The 20,204-nt window shown below is 39.5% G+C and overlaps 1 protein-coding gene across 1 annotated transcript in view; it reads left to right on the top strand.

Moving 5' to 3' along the window:
* The window catches only part of COL25A1 (collagen type XXV alpha 1 chain), a 133,694-nt gene extending 116,262 nt beyond the window's left edge, over positions 1 to 17,432 (top strand). Inside the window, exons 31-36 of the mRNA XM_054203160.1 lie at positions 97 to 150; positions 1,384 to 1,410; positions 2,154 to 2,207; positions 7,755 to 7,841; positions 10,654 to 10,692; positions 11,453 to 17,432. Coding sequence (XP_054059135.1) covers positions 97 to 150; positions 1,384 to 1,410; positions 2,154 to 2,207; positions 7,755 to 7,841; positions 10,654 to 10,692; positions 11,453 to 11,455 — 264 coding nt within the window. The 3' untranslated portion in view covers positions 11,456 to 17,432. The remainder of the gene's footprint in view (positions 1 to 96; positions 151 to 1,383; positions 1,411 to 2,153; positions 2,208 to 7,754; positions 7,842 to 10,653; positions 10,693 to 11,452) is intronic.
* Positions 17,433 to 20,204: the final 2,772 nt, after the last annotated feature.

The raw sequence follows: 20,204 nt of genomic DNA, 5'->3' as shown, positions 1-20,204 counted from the left end.
TTTAGGAACGCATAAACTTTAACCTAAAGCATTTGGTAGAGATCACTTCTAAGATAGACAATGTTTTTGTTTGCTTGTTCTGTAATGTTTTCTTAGGGTGAAAAGGGAACTGTGGGTGAACCTGGACCCAGAGGACCATACGGCTTGCCTGTAAGTTACACAGTTTGTACACATTGCGCTTTTCATCACTCCTTGATTAAACTTTGTGTGCTTTATGACTGCTTTTCACCTAGCAATACAATTAGTTAGAAAAGGCAAAGAAAGATAATAATCCCTGATAGTGCAAGGTCACTGGTCTGTATCGCAGACTTAGATTCCTACCCATGCATGCAGTCATGCAAAAGTAATGAAACAGACCTGACATGAACCAGCAAGAGAGAGGAAATCCAGAATGCGAGTGCTCTTGTTTCTGCAAGCTGTGGCCATCAGCTGTCTGGGGACCATGCGAGAGTGGCAGGAGTTCAGGATGAACTGTGGAAAGCTGTGATTTTCTTAATGTCAGTAAGTTGCTTGGATTTCCGTGCATTCACCATTATATTTTTGTTTTGTTTGACACTTCAGAGACCAGTTTTGTTTTCATTTCTGTGCCGGGTGCTCAGAAGCCATTTGAGAAGTTCATTATTGTTCATTCATAGGTGGAGATGGTATGGTTTAAATCAACCATTTAAATTATATTATCCATCTCTAAAATATGAGTTAGAATTTCCTTTGGCCTAACGAGGATGGTCCCAATAAAATCAGTTGACTTACTCTGTTTACTTTGCTGATGACTGGGTCAGGTGTGCACATATACACATGTCTGTTCTGTACTTCAACACAAGAAAAGCCGTGTAAATGTGCTTGGCCAGGCACAACCAGCCTCTGCAAGAGACTTGCAGTGTTTCCATACCCTCTCCAGTCTAATCTATTTGATTAATTAATTTAAGCTGAAATACAGACTCATGGTTTAATTGGATCCATTTACTTGGATCAGGACTCAATGACTAGAGACAGTTTTCAGACTCCGCAGAGTGTTAACTTTGCTTGCAGTGCATGTTTATCTGAGGGTCACTTCTGTGAGTTAAATTTAAAAAATCCAATTTCTGTTTCCCCTTCCTGTGAACTAAAAGTGAAAAAGGATAGGCTTTTATGTATTTTTAGCTTGCTCCTGGAATCTGCGTACAAACAAAATTTTACAGTCAAGCAAGATTTTACAGTCAAGTTATCAGTTCCTGGAAATGTTAAACACTGACAGAAATGCCCTTCACTAACGGCAACGCTGTGTGTACAGCCTTAGCAGCGTGGGGTACCGCTGTATAAAGGCAGCACAGAAGTCGGGCATCAAGGTAGCCGTTGGCATCACAGCTTAGGGACGCTAATGTAGTTTATATGGTTCTTTGGCAGGGCAAAGATGGCGAGCCTGGCCTTGATGTAAGTAATATGTATGACCAATGCACTCTTAATGGTAGGTAAGCGTCTTTCAAGAAGTAGCTTACTGCGTGTAACACCTTTGTTTCCATTTAGTGTGCATGCAGTACATACAGAGAGTGTGCTAAATGTTGCATTTGCTCTTTCTCTGTGATAAAGAGGACAAAGACTATGCAATATACAGCCCCTTATCGACAGACCCCACCACAGATAGTGCTTAGTAATACAAGTAGCTGGGCCTTTGGAAGTCAATAGGCTGAAAAATTGCACTTGGTAAGAAAATAGACTTGTCTCAGTCGTAGAAGAACGACGAGTCACTAACATTTGGTTAAGTAAATTTATCCTAATTAAAGAGAATAATCCCATAACCTGTAAGTGATACATTTCAAAATATAGACTCTTTCTTTGGCATGCTAAAAAGACTTACTGAAAGACTTTTCCTCTAGCCCTACATTGAAATCCCTAACTTGGAGCAGTCTTTTCCAGAACATACATATGCTACATAGCATGAACTATTGCCATTTTTAGTGATATTAATTTCCATTGCTGGCAAAATGACTCTACCAAACATTGTGACTTACTTGTCTCACATGCTCTTCCGTGCATGCATGTGTGCACACCTAACACGCATATACATGCAAAGCATGTAGTGAAATCATCTTTTTTGATGTTTTCCAAGAGTATTTGAAAGCTTAACCTGCACGTGAATAAAAGTCGACCTGTCTTTGTCCATTTTGTTTTTATAGGGTTTCCCTGGTCCTCGAGGAGAAAAGGGTGATATAGGAGAAAAGGGAGAAAAGGTGACCACAATGTTATTAACTGTTGCTTGATTCCTCAGCCTAGTCAGTTCTGCTGTCTTTATGCTATAAATTGTCCCGTTATAACAGCTTTGTTTTTACTGTGTGCCAAAAGGCAGGTCACAGATAATAGGCAAAATAATGAAAACCCACTAAAATTTATGCACAGAACTAGTAATATCAGTATGTCCTAAAGCACACGTTGGTTTTAGGCTTTTTCTCCAATCCATCTTAACATTTGTTGAAAATCCTTGCCAACCTGGAATTTTTAATGCAGACCACTGAAATGTGTCATTGTGGTAATAATTTTATACTGAAGACCTCAGTTCCTTGGCAGTATTTGCAGCATAACTGTTGAACCATGCCTGTACATACTACCTGTCCCACACCAAATGCATAAGGACAGGAAATGTTAAAATTTTTGTTTGGCAATGTCTTACTTACAATTAAGTACTTTGATACTTGGGGATTGAAATTAAATCATATACTCTACCGTTCTGGTAAACCAACTAGACAGTGAAGTTAACAGAAACAGCCTAACTTCATTTTCACTGTCCAGACACAGTGACTTGGAAATATGTTTAGTAAAAAGCAATTTAGGACTAAATGCGTGCAGAGAAAGCTCATGAGCAAACCGTCCCTATTTCTAACCAACACAGAGCCCGGTTCCTAAAACTGCTGAATTAGCACCACACCAAGACACATAATATAAAAGTTCATACACAGAGCAGGTGATTTTTTTAGTTAAGACAACTATTTTTGCCTAGCTGATGTGTACAGGGTCCACTTCCCATCACTGTATCTTAAACAAGAAGCAGGGTTAAAATGTCGACATCAGTTCATCTCCTTTTCTGTCAGGCAAAACACTTCCCAAGAATGCTCTGATAAGGGTACTACGAAATGTATTCTTCCCTCCTGTCCCTTGTTATATTGCTCCTTTTGAGCTCAGAGATCAGCAGTAAGGTGCTGAGTTTGCAGAACAACTGTTGCTTAAGCAGGTGCTCTATGAATATTATAAAGGCAGTGTCTGACCTGGCAGAGTAATCACAATGAATGGTGAGCTCTTGCTTGCTGTCAAAGACCTCAGATCTGTCTGTCACAAGCAAACAGCTTTTCTTTTTGAGAACAGTTATCAGTGGAAAGGCGTAACTGATAACTGCCAGCTCTGATAGGTGACTGGCAAAGTGGCCAGCCTGTGCTAAGTGGGAGTTACAGTAGATGCCAAATCGAATGAGCTTAACAGTATGTTCTCATACTGGGTTACATTAGAAGGGTTGTGTCCAGAAGATTTTTCCCTCTCTAATCAGTCCTGGTGAGGCCGCTTGAATACTGCAGATAGTATTTGGAGCCTCCCAGTTCAAGAGAATCTTGAGAAATTGGAGAAGCAGAGGGCTACCAAGCTGGCAGGGGCCTGGGGCCTGATAGAATAGGTTGAAGGTGGACTTAACTTAGTCTGACAAAGAGGAGGCCAAACTACTTGAAGGGGAGATGCAAAGATGATGGAGCAAAACTATTCTGCATAGTGGCAAATGGGAAAACACCACAAGACCACAAGCTGCTCCTGGGAGGTTCAGAGGGGCCATTAGGAAAACCTTGTTCGCTAGGAGGGCAGCATGTCACTGTGACAGTATTCCCAGAGAGGTGAGTCAACCTGGTCTTGCCTGACCTGATCTAGGGTCAGTAATCATTCTGCTCAGGATGGAAGGTTAGACTAGGTGAGCTCCAGAAGTCCCTTCCAACCAGACCTTCTGAATTTGTGTTTCCATGTGCAGCTAGAAATGGGCAGACAAAATACAGCCACCAGAGACCCAGAAGATCTCTGGAAGACAGGTTTATATATAGATATGATATCATGTGAAAATGGAACAGCTGAGATTCTTGCACTCGGGATGTAAAACTATCTTAACGCCCTAGAGTCCAGCATTCTGCTTTTGGCTATTAGTTCATTATTCCCAGAGACTGACTAAATAGCTCAAACACAGGACCTCCAGTTGCAAGAGGGCAAGAAAGTTGTGTGTGGGAATTGTGTGTGGCCACAAGGCACAGTTAGGCCCTTTTTGGAGTTCAGTTGCAATTCAGGCTGCCCATGTAGCCTTGTTCTCTTGGGCTACAGGACACATCTCCTAGGAATTCTAGCCCTCCATCCCCCTAAAAATTCAGAAAAAGGCAAGATCTGTTTCCGGAGGAGAATTCATGGGATAAAGTACTTAGCAAGTCTGATAGATATTTCAGAAACCATGTTATCTTATGGGCTTTCAGACTAAGAGGATTGCCAGGAAGTCTGTAGAGTGAAAATGGAGATGGAATCTCTGCCTTAAAATTTCTCAGAATGCTCAAAGGAAATTGGAAGGCAAAGGAAGGTCTTTCTCAGTGAAAAATCAGGGAAGATACAGTTGAGACCTCTATGAAAAGAGACTTGTGTTGCACAGTTTTGACACATTTTTTCCAGAAATGAGGGAACACTTAAATCTTGCAAATAAACTGGTTTCACTAAAACCACCCTGGTTGCATCAATAATTCCTTTTCCAAATGGAAGGCTGACTCTCAAAAGACACAAAGAAATGCAATTAATAGAAGCTTTAATTATAAAAAATTTTCTCAGTTCTGATGTTTTTCCTTATGTAAGTTACTAATTGTCTATGACCAAATTGGTGTAACAGCACCCATTTCAATAGAGAGAAACCAGCTTACAGGCTGAGGGTACAGCTTCTGATTTCTTGGTTTTTAAATATTCCTTACAGTATTGGCTGTTAGACTCACATCACCCAAGCTGAGATTAGTGAGTTTCTAGTTAAGAAACTTAATTCAAATTGTATTGCAAAAATATATATCATTACTAACAATCTGTGGAGAACCAGTGACACTTGTTTTTTTCACAGAAATGCTATGATAGGCAAGGAATAAATCTTTGCTTCTTCAATTTGAAATGAGTCCTAGACTGATGATTTTTATTTTAGCCTGTCAGTAGTTCTGCTACAGTGAAAGCAAGTCAGTGTTTGCATTAGAATGTCTGCTTAACTTGGCTGTAAAAAAATACTTTTCAAAGGTGTTCTAGCTGTAATTATTTATATAGAATTATAGTCCAGGAGCATGCAGCACAAAAAAGGTTTGTACAATTTATTTTGTATTTTCAAGTTGTATGAATGGAAAAAAATCCTTTTAAAAAGGAATAACCTTTTACAAAAGGTAGATACTGCGTTGTGGGGAGAGGGAAGGAAGGAGGGCCCTGATCGCAAATGTGCAGTTGTGTCTCTTGTTATAAATATTGACAGAGGAGTATGATGTGTCACAACAGTGGCTGGAAAGGCATCATCCGTTTCCCGCTACACTCTGCATTGATGAAAATCTGTGCATGTGAGGACTGGAGATTGTTCCAGTCATAATGGTGTTACAGAAGTGCCCCAAATTTGTATTTTTCTAGGCACTTAGGAAGGGCAGGAAGGATTTTTTTAAAAAAAAATTTTCATCAGATGTAGATTCTCCATATCTCCTGTGGATCTCCCTAGTTCAGTGTAAGGAAGTAAAGATTAAGAGACAAGAACTCAGTCCACGGAAAAAGTAGTAAAATCCAGACTGTTCTCTACAGATGACTGCTGCAATGGTTTGAATAAGCTCATAGGTTTGCCCTGCAAAACTGGAAGTTTAAAGAATTATCTGCTGACTCGTAACAGAAAATTTTGGAGTATGTCCATGCTCTCTGCTTGCATACACTCACAGCAAATAAATGGGTGTTACATTGAGCACAAATAACATGAGATTTGACCCTGGAAACTGTTGGTCTTCTGTGCTGTGCTGTCAGGTTTGTAGGTTTAAGATGAAAACTTAATCAACTTACATATCCGGACCTGTGGGGATTTTTTTACATCACAGTCTTATAATTTGGTAAAGGGTAATGTTGGGTTGATGTTTTCCGTAATATTATCCTGAGTCTTTTTGGCACACAGAAAAGATAGACAAGAAACTTTTGCTCCTATCGTGTCATGAATGCAGTGTTTTGTTCATGGAAAAGATTTTTTTCATTCGAATGTGTCAAGTATGCTATGATATTAAATGAATAATGTGCTTTCCTTCCTTTTTTAAATATGATGTAGCTGATTATTTTTTAGTTGTGTAAAAATGCTTTTTCTCTCTTGTTAATGGATTAAGTCTTTCTGTACTGGTGTGGAACTAGTTGAATGTCTATTTACTATGCTTCAGCAAAATCCGTCTGTCTTTCCAAAGGGGCATTCCTTCCTTCTCCTTCTACCTTCATTCCTTGCAATTCCTCTGTCTTTTTTACCCTTTTCCTCACAAATTAAATCCTCCCAATAGCCACAACCTCGCTTGCTGGTTCTCCAATGTCATACTAATTTTCCTATGACTATTTTTCCCATTTCTTTGTGATATTCCTGATTTACTCATCCTTCCTATCCCATTTTTTACAATCCTAGTCCAATTTGTTTCATTTTTTTTAACAGAACCTTTTTTGATTTTTGTGAAATTGAGAGCAAACCTGAAACTCATTTACCATTGTGATCAACTGGTGTGAAACCAATTATAAAATGAATTCCCTAAACATCTTATACTGCTTGAAGGTGAGGTCATCTTTGCAGGTCGCTTTGTTGAGGGGAGTCAACTCATTTCCATGAGTAACTAAAGCATTGGGAGTTTTACATTTAAAAAGAAAACTCAGTGTGACATCAAAGGACTGAATTTTGGTAAAATAAGTAGGTGAAACATTGCCTGCAGTAGAGAGAACATTTAAGTGTTGTAATATTTAAACAAAGAATCTAACTATCACTTCTGATTACTTTACGATACCAAGACATTATGAAACCATTGAAAGCACCTCTCCATCAAGCAGTTTGGATGTTTTGATTCCTGTAACAGGGTTTGAAACAGAGTGCACCCTCAGTGATGTCTGTGGGTTTCTGTGGACATCACTGAGAATGGGCTTTGTCCCAGTCTCTTACCAGAGTGCAAAGGGTCAGTTCAGCAAAGGATGTACCAGGCCAAGTTCACCCTTGACATGACACCATGCAAGTTGATAGAATTCAGCCAGAGACCAGCCATCCCTGTGAAGCATCTGTGCCACAGGTCTTTTTTTAGAGAGACTATGCTGGTGTACTCTGCTCTCGCAAAGTTACACCTGACTAGTGACAAATCTTCTAGGCAAGCTGACAAATTCAGCTTAGGGAGTGTGTGCACTTCAGTACTGTCCCTTAGAACAGTAGGAGACCTCGTATTTTGGACTGAGGATTGGGGGGATTTGCAGATTTGCCTCTGTCTCAAGAAATCAGTGATTTCAAGCCCTGTTCTAGGATTCAAAATATTCATAATACTGATATGAAATACCAACACAAACTAATACTGAATGATTGCAGTTCTTGCTTGTGATCATATAATTTATTTTTCCACATAATGCACCATCCAAACCAGAACACAGTGGTAAGTGTCCTTTCAGCTCTCCATTGGCTTAAAAAAGAAAAACCCAAACTTTTAAACCAATCTTTCTTCATTTTTTTTTCCAAAAGAATGAAACTTGTTTTATCCAAACCATTGTATCCACAGGGGGAAAAGGGAAAGAAAGGCAAAAAGGGGCCTAAAGGGGAGAAAGGAGAACAGGGTGCTCCTGGATTAGATGCACCTTGCCCGTTGGTACGTCTCACTTGTGTATTGGACTATTGATCATCCTGCTGTAGACTGATGGAATAAGAAATGAGAGGAAAGGAACAAGCACCAGCTACTGTGTCACCTTTGCCCTTTGTTAATGCAGCCTTATCTCAAGTTCTGGCAAATTCTGGAGCAGACTTTGTTTGTCAACCTCCTAATTTGGTTTAAAGCACCAGACTTAAGACCTTCAAGCTAAATTTGTGGCGTTTGTTGGTCTTTTTTTTCATTATTTTCTGCCGAGCATGTTGAAAGGAACTGAATTCGAGATGTGCCAAAGTCAGTGCCCCACAGGTTGAAATCACACCATGGCGGTCAGCTTCTTCCTCTTGCCTCTCCACTGTTATTTGTTCACTCCAGCTAAGTCAATACTGAAGGCATTTCCTTGACAGTAACATTGCAAGTTAATCTTTACAAACAGGGATTCCGTGGAATTAAGGGGGAAAAAGGGGAGCCAGGCCAGCCTGGCCTGGATGGGCTGGATGCCCCTTGCCAATTGGTACAGTATTTCTCTTTCCTACCAACCCTGCATGCGGTTCCTTTGTTTGTAGTCAGCCATTCTCAATGTAAAGTAATGGGGTTTTGAGCTGACTTTACATTATTCACGTAACACGTGCATGTGCATGAACAAACCAGCTGCTTCAGTGATCATAACCGCAATGAGAGAACACACGTTTTTGTTGACACCTCAAACCTAACTCTCAGCAGTTTGCTCCCACATCACATGGCAATTTATAAGTTTGTGTCCTTCCTACATTTTCCCTGAGAATCGTTTGTTTGTTATTTTCCTCACAAAAATACCTATTGCCTTACTCACCCTGAACGCAAGTCTTTGTAGAAATCCAGCACAATGTCCACTTCTAATCAAGTCTGATGCCTTCTGTCTGCACTGGCTCAGTTCTTCACGCTAGCCTGTCCCAGAGCTAATCTGCACCCTGGACAATCCATGCAGTATTGGGTGCATGTTTTCAGGATTTGGCCAAAATGAGTCATGTACAGAATGATGTAAATATTATTTCTAAAAATAAAGTCATAGGTTTCCAGTAAGCCAAGCTGGAGCCTGATCTCCCAGACCTTACACAAGTAATATTTTGGGTGTCTGGTCTGTTCATCAAATGGTATTCAAACAGATCTGGAAATGAAAAGCTTACCTGAGGTTTGTAAGAAGATAACGGTCTGCAGCCCAAACCCTCACTGTCTTTGTTATTTAACGTCTTCAATTTAATGGTCTTACCCTTGGAACTTACCTTCCTGGAATACACACGACACTCCCCACCCTATGTTAGCATGAATTCAAGTTCCCACCTATACTAAAATGCTACTTGTTGACCCTCTCCCTTGTACCAATCTGGCAACAGTGATTTTTACTTAATGGCAAAGTAAGTTTAAATTTTTCTCCATTTAAAAAATAAATTAAAAAAAAAAGAAAAGGAACAGTACATAACACATTTCCTAAAGATAGAAGGAAGATTTTCTTTTTAATTGTTCGCAGTAAAATTTGATCTGCATGTTCTGATATTGTTTGGTGGTTAAGCACGGTTCTCTAAGATGAATGTTAAATTAAGTAGATTTTATTTCAACTATAGCACTTCTAATTTGAATTCAATGGATTTTAATCTTAAATACGTAGCCCATTAAGATTATTCCATAGTCCATTTTGTTTGCTTCCAATTAATGGTAACCATATCTCATATTTTGTTGGGGATAATCAAGCATGCCTTTGTAATTTAAAAATGTTTCTCTGTATTATCATTTATATCTGGAGATTCACTAACAATCACTGATGGATGAAAAAATATTCCGTTCGTAGGTCATTACTAGAATAAGCTGCTAAGCAAACAGCACTGTTTGTAGCTTGAGGCAGCAAGCCATTCCCATCAGATTACATTCAAAAATTCTCATTAACCGCTATCTTCACATGTAAATTCACATAATAAGCATCGTTATTCTATATTCTAAAAAATGCCAAGGCCTGATCTTTTTTTCTTCTCATATATAGTCTAGTAACATGATATGTGCTCCTAATTGTGAGCATATAACTCTTTGGCTAAGCCCTGTATAGCCACGTAAATTGGAATTAGTTCCATGAAAACCATTATGACTGGTGAAAAGTTGTCTGTGATCTTACTGGATGCCTGGAAATACGTGAAAGTAGGGTGGTGACAGAAAAGAAACGGAGTGACTCCCACTAATGTAAGAAATTAGATAGCTGTATTATCCAAGTGATGAAATAGTCAGTGCTGCTGTACTGCCCTGCTCCCACCACTGATGTTTTCTTCCACTGTGCTACTTGAGGTATGTTCAGGCCTTAAGCTTTTGCTGCTTCATTCAAAAGCTAAAAATGAAAGTGAACCGAAAAGATCCTACTCAAATTTGAGTGTTGCCATCTTATCGTTGGGTTAACTTTATACTAGGGCCCCATAAAACACAATACCCTCCAGATAAAAGTGATAATATTTTTTTGCTCATTGATCTTGTACGTTCAGCTACAGATTGTTGTGAATAACAGATTATATTTTAAATAATATGCAGCCTGAGCTTTAATGGCAGTAAGAAACTGATGAAGGTGTTCTAATGATTTAGGAAAAAACAGATCTTTATGGCAGAAAAGCGCACGTTGTAAACCTCTCCTTTGGCTTTTCCTTAACCCTGAGGCCGAGAGAGGAGATAAGTTAGGCACTGATTGCTACTTATTAGATAAAAAGTCAGAGCTGCTTCAGCTGTTCTAACAGATATTGATGGAATACCTATCCTGTCAAACTTAACTATGTCTTTCCCCTCCGCTTCCCCATTGAAACAGGGTCCCGATGGATTACCAATGCCTGGCTGTTGGCAAAAGGTAAGATGGGCAGAGCTTTTTCTTTCCAGGGGCAGTATGTCCTTGGCACACAGAGAAGCCTGTCACAGCCATACTGGACAGTATCAGGATATACTTCAGAGCCTGTTAGGCAGATATATGCAGCGACACAAAATAAGACCTCTCCATGACAGTAGCTGGTGTGACGAGGCTGTAATATATGTAGAAGTAATAACTCATTGAAGCAGTGTCGTAGTAACAGTTGGCGTTAGATTTCTGGAAAGTCCAAGACTTTTCTCTTTCATATGAAAAGTCATACATCCTTTGGTTTCTGCACGTGATCACTGCTTCCCATTCTTTATAAAAGCTCACGGATGTGGCATTTTTATCAAGTATTTATATTGATCTATCATGATATTATTTTTCTGGGATATCTAGAAGACCAGTGCATCCTGCCCTTGTCTTTCCCTTACCTTTCTATTCTTCAATACATTCTCCCGGTTATTATGTTGTATGCTAATTTTAACCGGCAACATTATTTTAGTGAAGACTTAACCTAGACAGTGCTAGATTTAAAAGCATAGTATTCAGAATAATGTACGTGGAGGGATACTGGCGTATAATACATTAGAAAACATAAAGCATAAGTGACCTCCTGGATGCATTTATCTCTGAAGAATAGCTGGTGCTGGGGAAATAACTGTCTGTATTTGCAACTCTGCCGTATCTATGTATTTGGAATAGAAATCTGAAATATTGATTTACTAATTTGATTAATCTGTACCTCTTTTTGTCTCTGCAGTGATGAATCTAACCTTACAAGCATGAAGTTGTGTATATAGTGCTCCACTTTTTGTATTTATAGTTGAAAACTGAAAAATTTATTTTACAAGTCTGAGATATGTTTACATGTAGCTGCTTCTACTTGTTTGCAATAGTCCATGTGTACATCCTTTTTTCACTTACATCTGCAGTTAGATGATATATAACTGCAGGGTAAACCTGCAAAGATTCTCTCTCAAATGAGAGAGATCTTGATACAACGATCAATAATAGAAATCTGATTATTTCTGTAAATTCTTATATTTTGGCTTGTGGACCTGCATGGACAATGAGTGCCATGAACTAGTTTACAACAAATTGTGACCAAATAAGAGCAAAACGCTATGAAATGTACTGTACCAGCTGTCGTTGGAGTTTACTGACTTGGCTTCCATGTCCATCTTAAACACTTCACTGTTTCATGCCACCGTATCTGCTTGTATGGACTAAAAGCATGAGTTTGTGTGCCAAACCTGCTTGTTGTGTGATCACGTCATGTGCTAAATGGCTGCTCACGGTGACCTTTGATTCCAGCTTCTGAATCGTTTCCTTTTGTCATCTCAAGGGAGTCACACCATGGCTTATTGCTAAAAAGAGATAAACCAGAGGAGGATAGAAAGAGGCCTTGAATTTTTGGGGGATAGCGTTCCAGCTGCAGGTGGATGGCTTCCAGTCTTGCGAGTCGCCTGGCCCCTTTGATCAAAGAGGGTCCCGCCTGTTAATCAGCACCGGTTTGCCTTGCACTGCTCACGGTCGTGAAGACATTCACGATAGGCCCTGTCGAGTCCTTAATCGAGAAGGAAAGAAGTTTGAAGAAGAAACCAGACTTCTCTGTGGGTTGTTTGAAAAGGTTACAGAGGTGCTGCAGAGATCATTTGATGGCAGACACCGCCTGAGACCAGAAGCTTCTCAACCTTACTCAAGGATGGACAGAGTATGTGCTCTGCATGTTGTATGTTGGGACTGCTGGAGGAAAAAGCATTCTTGAGGCAGGGATGAATCGGAACATCCTCCAGAGGAGGAGGATAATGGAACTGACCAGGGACGTCTGTACCATGGTGTGGTTTTCATGTGATTCAGTTTAAATTACACAAAACTAGCTGAACTTCTGTGCAGAATTTTGGAAGCTGTGGTTAATTTTGTTTCCTTTTCCCATAACTGTTGCCATAAAGGATGCCTTTCAATAATATACTCAACATTTGTGATGATGGCATTGAAGAAAATACTTCAAGCCACGTGTTCAGCTTGTTTCAGTATTAACAGTTTCTATTTCAGAGTCTTTAAGCCTTTAAGTCTAAAAAAGAAAATTTTATTTTTGTGTTTCACAGGCTGATTTATTCATCTTGCTCTTTTTCTGCTGTTACAGTGAACTTAGTGGACGTTATTACTCAAAAAACATTGGAGAGAAACAAGTCTGTGTGATTACCACTGCACACTTGCCATCGCATTACACTGTTAAAGGTGTTGATATTCCTCCATTTCTGTTCAGATGAGTAGCTTTCTAGAGAAACACTGGCAAAGTTTTGCTTCTCCACTTTTTTTATTGCTAGAAATACTTAAATTTGTGCACATTTGTAGTTTTTGCCACGAGGTATTTTTTTTCCAGTTTTGAGTCTTCATATGGTGCACTGTAGTTAGTTTGAGAGACTAGTTTATGAGAAATGGTGCCATATTTGGCAGATGGAAATTCTTTTTATATCACTTCCGTTCCTGGTGTATAGCAGGATGATCACAAACTTTTTTAGTTACTTTTCTGAGAGTTGTCTTTCATACGTAGACCAAAACTAAAGTTGAGGAAGACAGCCTGTCTCCATCCATATGCGGGCACCTTGCCCTTCCTGGAATGCACATTTTTCCTTGCTCCATCAGTTCTAAATCGTGTGAAGATGGGGACCTGCTGTGGTTGCACTTTTCGTATTGCTTCACAATCCTAGATCGATGGAAATGCCACTGTAATGCCATCTTTCACTTTGCTAAATCTTTACTGTCATTTTGGCATATCAGAGACAAAAAAAGCTTTTCATGAGGGAAAATTTTCCATAGATTTTTAAGACTAAAAAGCAATTTAGTGGCCTCCACCTAGTAGTACCTTACGAATAAAAACACAATTCCAACACTATATAGAGATATATACTGAATATATATATATATTTACTACTCAATTCCATCTTTCCAATAGTAAGAAATAAACAAGTGTTCACAGATCTGAGGAAAAATGTTTTTCTTTGCTTAAATTTTCAGAGATGCGAGTATCGATCTATTTGAGTAATCATGATTACAATAGTAAAAGCCTTCACATGGCATAGACTGAATATAAAGTGTTCATAATCAGAGTGCTACAGCAGTAATGTGAATGAGGGACTTTCCAGAAAAGGGGACAAGAGGAGCACCATGTAAGCCCTCCGACTTGCCAGTTTTAGTCTGCTTGTTTAAGAAGCACTATCTCAAAAACCAACAGGCTGAGGAGCAACCTGCCCACCTAACAGAAAAGCGTCTTTTATGCCTATGTCCTGACTTGGCACATTTGGCTAGGTATATTAGAGATGTGAAGACTAGAAGTTGACTGTTTTTATAAAATATCAAATACTGGCAATCATGCAGTAAGATGAAATATTTCTTAAATGTCCCTCGGAGTGTTCAAATGCAAAATAAATTAGGATGTTTATTATCTGGCTAGATGTTTTAGCAAATCCATATCGAGAGTGTCCACAAACACAACTCATTTAAGTAATAGCAACAAGATAAAGAGCTATTAAACGCATGCTGTCATTAGCTCTTTCATGTTTTTAAAACTCGTATATCTATGCTTTTAAAATGTCCTCATAGCACCCGTTTCTATATGCATTTACAAAGGTGGCAGAACCTTTGTTCATGATGTCTTCATTCAGGACATAATTGTAGGCACTACTGTTATGCGTTAGTCAAAACTCAGTTTTCCCTTAACTCCCTGACACTGAGACCCTGCTGAGGAAACACTTAAGCACCTTTATTCACGTTCTTTTCTGTCTTGTAATTTCTTTATTTAACTCCCGGCAGGTAGGATTATTTTTTTTTCCAAATAATTTAACAACTTTTTAAAGCTTCTGTATTGTTCGATAGCATTAAAGCTTCGTTCCTTTTCAATGACCGTGGGTGAACAGCAGATAAACAGTTTAATTTGACAGGCGAAACTACATACATGGATTTGACATTAATATTTGCTTCTCAAGGATTGACTTGAAATAAAATCTAGCAGTGTCTAGAAAAGTTGCATGTTCAGTACAAGAAAGAAAAGAATTGGGTTTAATATTTCATCAAGAAAAGCACCCTGTGAAGACTTGCAACATGTTTCTTTTGTTTAAAAAACCAACTATTTTTGGTGCTAGTATATCTTTTTTCTTTTGATGGCAAAGCTACAGTTTGAACCACCTGCGTGGTGTTGTATCTTTCAGTAGCATTCCTCCAGATAGGTATGATCTGTTTTGTTTAGTTTGTGACAGGAAAAGTAGTTCCTCTACCAGTCTTTTCAGTTGTTGGAAATGTGTAGTGGTATTAGTCTATGCAGTTTCTATATCCCTGACTTTTCCAGGTATGATTTATTCTTGTTTCTTTGAGAGTTTTCAGTATTGTTTCATACCAAGTTTTGTAATCATCTGTTACTCCAGTGTATTATAACCGCGTCGTGCAGAAGTCCTGCTACAGAAGCAGCAAGTCTTTTAAGCACTGTATGGAATATGTCTGACATACGTGGTCCTTGTCTTCATATTCATAGATTAGCTATGGGGAATCTTTCTTTCAGGATGCTTTGGACACCTTTTTATTTTTTCCTGAGGTAAAGCATGAAACATTAATTCATGGAAAAATGATACAATGTATTTTTTTGATTTATATTTTTATTTATTGCTGATTTTGATGTCACGTTCTGATAGTGTAGCAAGGCAGAATGACACTCTTCATCCAGCTGTTTAAAAAACTATTTAAAGCTGTTTAAAACTATTCTTTTAGTCTACCGTGTAAGTAGTATGAATGAGTTTCAGAATGGTCAAATCCACATACCTACAAATGTGTAAAGTATAGAGTTTAAAAAGGGATAATTCTTAAGATTGATGTACAGTGCGGAAAGTTAGCATTGGCCCCGCTGAGCGTTAGGCTCGAGGAAGAGCGCAGGTGAGCATCGGTTACTCAGTTACGCCAGCAGAAGAGACGATGCAACCCCAAATGAGAGGAGCAGACCTCTGGTCCTTGTGGGAAGGTGGTGCTGCCTGAGGCTGGGGGCCGCGTCAGGAGATGTGGTTCGCAGCCTGGATCCCGTCAGGGTTTAGAGAGAGAGTTGTCCCACTGACCGCCGCAGAACCGGGGTTGTAAACCTGGGCTCAGCCATGGAAGGCTCTTCACTGGGCTGTGCCTCCCTTTCTCCAGCAATGAAGGGAAACGGGGAGAGGGACGCATCCTTCCCTCGCAAAGCGCTTTGCGACACGCGGAAGGAAGGACCCAGGGCCCGTGCTTAGCGACACGGGGAATATTATCAGCCTCAACGGTGGGGTTTTGCCTAAATCAGGACCACTTCGGTGAGTACAAACTACAGAGACACTCCCACTCTACTGAATGGGAGGAAGATGTTCAAGGCACGCAGAAGTTGACGTTTCCTTTCAAATTTCCTGATCTCTGCTGCTTGACCGTCTTAAATTACATTTTTAAGTCTCTGTATTTTACCTAATGAGAGACCTAAATTCTCACACTAGAGAGTCACACAAAACACTAATATCTGCAAAGACAGTGGTCAAAAGTAAGTCTAATTTTTAATCATTGCAAAAAAATTAGTCAAGTTCAGTGACCAGAATTAAAACTAACACCTGCTATTGATTTTTTTTTTTTTTCCTTTCTGCAACTTGCTATTATAGATCTGAATGTTGCTGTAATGTACAAATGAAGATTTTCTTGCACCCTCTGTTATTGAAATACTTTATATGGTGGTTGGATTCATTAAATGCTGTTAGAAACAAGTGCCTGCCACCATCATTTCTGACAGAATTTGAAAAAGATACTCCGCAAAACAAGCGGAGTTTCTATTTTAAAAAAAGGATTTGGAGTGTGGTTTTTGTTTCATTTGTTTTTAAATGCATCCAATTATCAATGCTGCTTGGAAATTGAATTTTCTTTGGAAAACAGGGGGCCTTAACTTAACCTGGGACCGTTAGTGTTTTACTTGTTTCTATTTAAAAAAGAAATTGTATGAATTTCCCAGATACCATTGGTACTTGCACACTTCTCTGAAGTATTATGAAGAGTTGGGTTGGTGGAAGAATGTTTTACATATTGTTAACATATATGTGGATATTCTTATATTATTGTACATGTTTGGGAAAATATCACACAACTTTAAAAATGTTACTAAGATGTATGTATCTGACTTTTTTCCTTTGGAAAATATTATATATTTTTATTTGTATTTTTTACTTTTTTAAGTTCATCTATATGTGCCGTTATTTTTGTATTGCAAATGGTCTCATAAATGCAGTAGAAGAGATAAAAATACAAAGAAAGTAATTTGGCAAGGATTACAATGCTTGGGGGGGGGGAAACACATGGGTCAGTATCATATTATCAATACTAGAAATATTTTGAGTGTCTTAGCACTGTAAATATGTCACGAGACCTCTTTTGATGAGTAGTGTAAAGAATGGCAAGGTTTTAATCACTCATTTTAATTTGTTATTAATTACCACTTTCTTGTGGCTTCTGGTCCTGACTTAATTGAACCCAATCAAACAGCATGCTTTTGTTTTTATTATTAAAATTTCTCCTTGTTTTTCAGTTGAATACTGTTTTGTTTTCTTTCAGTTTTGTACTTCGGGTTTTGTTTCTTGCTTGTGAGAAGTTGATCTTCAGAATTATTTTTACACTATTTATGATTTATTTTCATAATGTAAAAAGTGTGTAATTATTAAAATATTAATCCAACCATTGGTGCTGATTTTGCATAGTTATAAAGTTCTTAGTGTTGGTGCAAAAAAAAAAAAAAAATTGTTCTAGTGTGTGCGGGTTGGAGAAGGCATGTGCTGCGTTGTGCCAATCTGTAGTTTGAAATCTAGCGCAGGTTGTGTCGGTCAGTATTCACATTCACGCAAAAATCAGGGCCTTTGCCACATGTTCCGTTTTCTTACAGAGTGCAATAAAAAAAAAAAAAACAAAAAAACACCAACACCTTGCTCTTCCTATTCTTAATATGTCTTTTTTTTCCCTCCAAAGTCAAGTCCGTTCAGTCATCTTTTCTGGACAGGCAGCACGGGCTACGGGCGTCCACAAAAGGAAGGAAGGAAGGAAGAAGCTTTGCTGCAAACCTCGGCGCCTTTCCTCGCTCTGGAAAAGCTGCAGGGATCTATGTATTAGCCAGAAGTTGAAACTATTTCTTAGGCAAGTCCACAGGCACCCTAGGATCCAAAGAAATAATGCTGAAAACCACCAGTTCTCCCCTTTCTGTAATACCGAAGGTGAAAAATAACCTGAACTGCTGAGAAACAAAGATGTGTGCAGGCAGCATCACGAGGAACAGCACAAGCTAGAAAATGTGAAGGTCCCTTTTACCATAAGTCCAGTTTGTTCAGAAAAGATGGAGCATAATAATTATTGCAAAATGGTATATTTTCAAGCACCCTGGTCTAAGACGACACATTTTTGCAGGACGCTCCTTGAACCAAGGGCCTTTTTTGAAAAATAAAACATTGGGCAGCGGCTGTAATCTCTTCAAAGCATTATTTTAATGTTTGGGTTTTCTAAATCCCCAAATATTTCAGAGAAACAAAACACTCCCCATTGTTTCTCCTTTCCCCTTCCTTCACCTCAAAAATGCAGCCACTCCAGGCTCAGAGAGAGAATGAGAATGAGCACCGCGGGGCTTTGACCTCTACTCTTAACTCTTGGTAATCTCCGCAAATGCCCGGTAATCTTATCTAGCTCTGGTTTAGGCTCTTGGGGGGGTAAAAATAGCTTTGCTCCCTTTCCCAGATGAGGTGCTTGCAGTTTATGGTGCCCAGCGTCCGCTGTGCCAGGCCGCACGCCCGGCCCCGGGCTGCTGCGGTCGCTCTTGGCCTTGTGTTCCTTCCAGATTTCTCCTTTCTTCCCCTCTAGGTAGGGGAGGGAAGGTGGTTCTGCTGCAGCTGTCCCGCTGAGAAACAAGCACAAAATATGTTCTGGACAATTCCTGCTTGTTCCCCCCCGCGGTGGTACTCTGGTGTTAGCCAAGCCGCCGCAAGCGCTCTGCCTGTGGTGCGCCTGTCTGGGGTAGTGTCCTTGCTGGCACGGTGACAGCCGCTGCGCTCCGGCTGCTGCTGCAGCTACTTGTCCGTGCCTTTCCCATGCAGTCCGTTTACTGCCTCCCTGCTATTTTTCAGGTATATTTCAGTACCGCGGTCCCTCTAAAGCCACCCCTCAGGTAGCCAGTGTCCTACAGCCTTCGCATCCTGCTGCACTCACGGGACACGACTTTCCTCTGGCGTTCCCCCCCATCCCAATACCTCCCTCATCACTTTGTGACATGCCAAAGCACACGCAGGGTTGTGTGTGAAATGCCTGCTGCTTCTCCCTCTCTATTTTTTTTTTTTTAAATTGCGCTTTTAATTAAACACTTAAAGGCCATTACTGACATCAAACTCTGCTTTGCGGACCTACTAAACTTGCTAATCCCTACCCATTGGTGACAAAGATTCTACAAAAGTCAAAAAAATGCAACGGAAGTCGCTTTTTATATCGTCATCCCACACAGCTTCACCGAGTGGTTCATTTATAATAACAACATACAATTGTGTAGAAACAAAAAGAACTAAACAAAATGAGGGGCTGGCAGAGCATTCATGTTCCAGCAAGTAGTAACAACTGCACCCAAATAAGTATTAAAAGAAAACAAGGGAATGCCAAAACATTTAAGTCGTGTTCCTGCAAGCAGAGTCTTTCTGTCTTCCCTTGGTTACTAATTATCGTCTCTTCTGTTGTCTTCTGCTAATTTCCAGACGGAGTACTCATAGGGCATTCTCCTCTCCTGGCTGCAGTGGAAAAATGCAGTGGGTTTGGATTCTTGCTCAAAACTTGGAGCTTGGATGCTCCATATATATGCTTGTAAATATGTGTCTGTATGCACGTACATATAAATACATGCATAGATACATATATATATATGCATGCATGCATACAAATATATATACACACACACACACGAACCGTAGCATTCAGGAAAATACTGTACACAAACCTCCTCGGAGAGGTCAGTCTGCTGGTATGGTTGTGCTCAAGCTGCTTTAGTTTTTCTGTGAGATCAAAGATGGACACAGCTCCTGTCACACCAACCAAGATGCAGGTTTTTGCATGTGCTTATACCAAGACAGAATGCTCAAGAACTAATAAATATCCTGATTATTTTTGTCCATGCAGGTTACAGCTTGACTGAGTTTTCCAAGTGCCAACACCTAAACTGTGCAGCCGCAAGCTCTCACTGGCATCACCTTTGTCTGGCTGCTCCCTCCTGGAGCTAACGACTACCTGGAAACTTTTTCGCAAGCTTTTAGGAGCTCTCTTCTCTTGGGCATATTAAGATTGTTGTGAAGTAATTGATTCTGCTTGAGTTAAAACTGATAAAAACAAATGGATAGAAATATATATATAAAATGTCATCTCTCAGTTATCAATTAGCTTGTGTCAGAAAGATGTGTATAGAAAAAATTTGCCACTTAAAAGTCCAGAACTGCAACCACTACTGGTAC

This window comes from Rissa tridactyla, chromosome 5 (assembly GCF_028500815.1).
Source record: "Rissa tridactyla isolate bRisTri1 chromosome 5, bRisTri1.patW.cur.20221130, whole genome shotgun sequence".
Lineage (NCBI taxonomy): Eukaryota > Metazoa > Chordata > Aves > Charadriiformes > Laridae > Rissa > Rissa tridactyla.
Note: the sequence above shows the minus strand (reverse complement) of the source record. Positions and strands in the feature narration are given on the sequence as shown.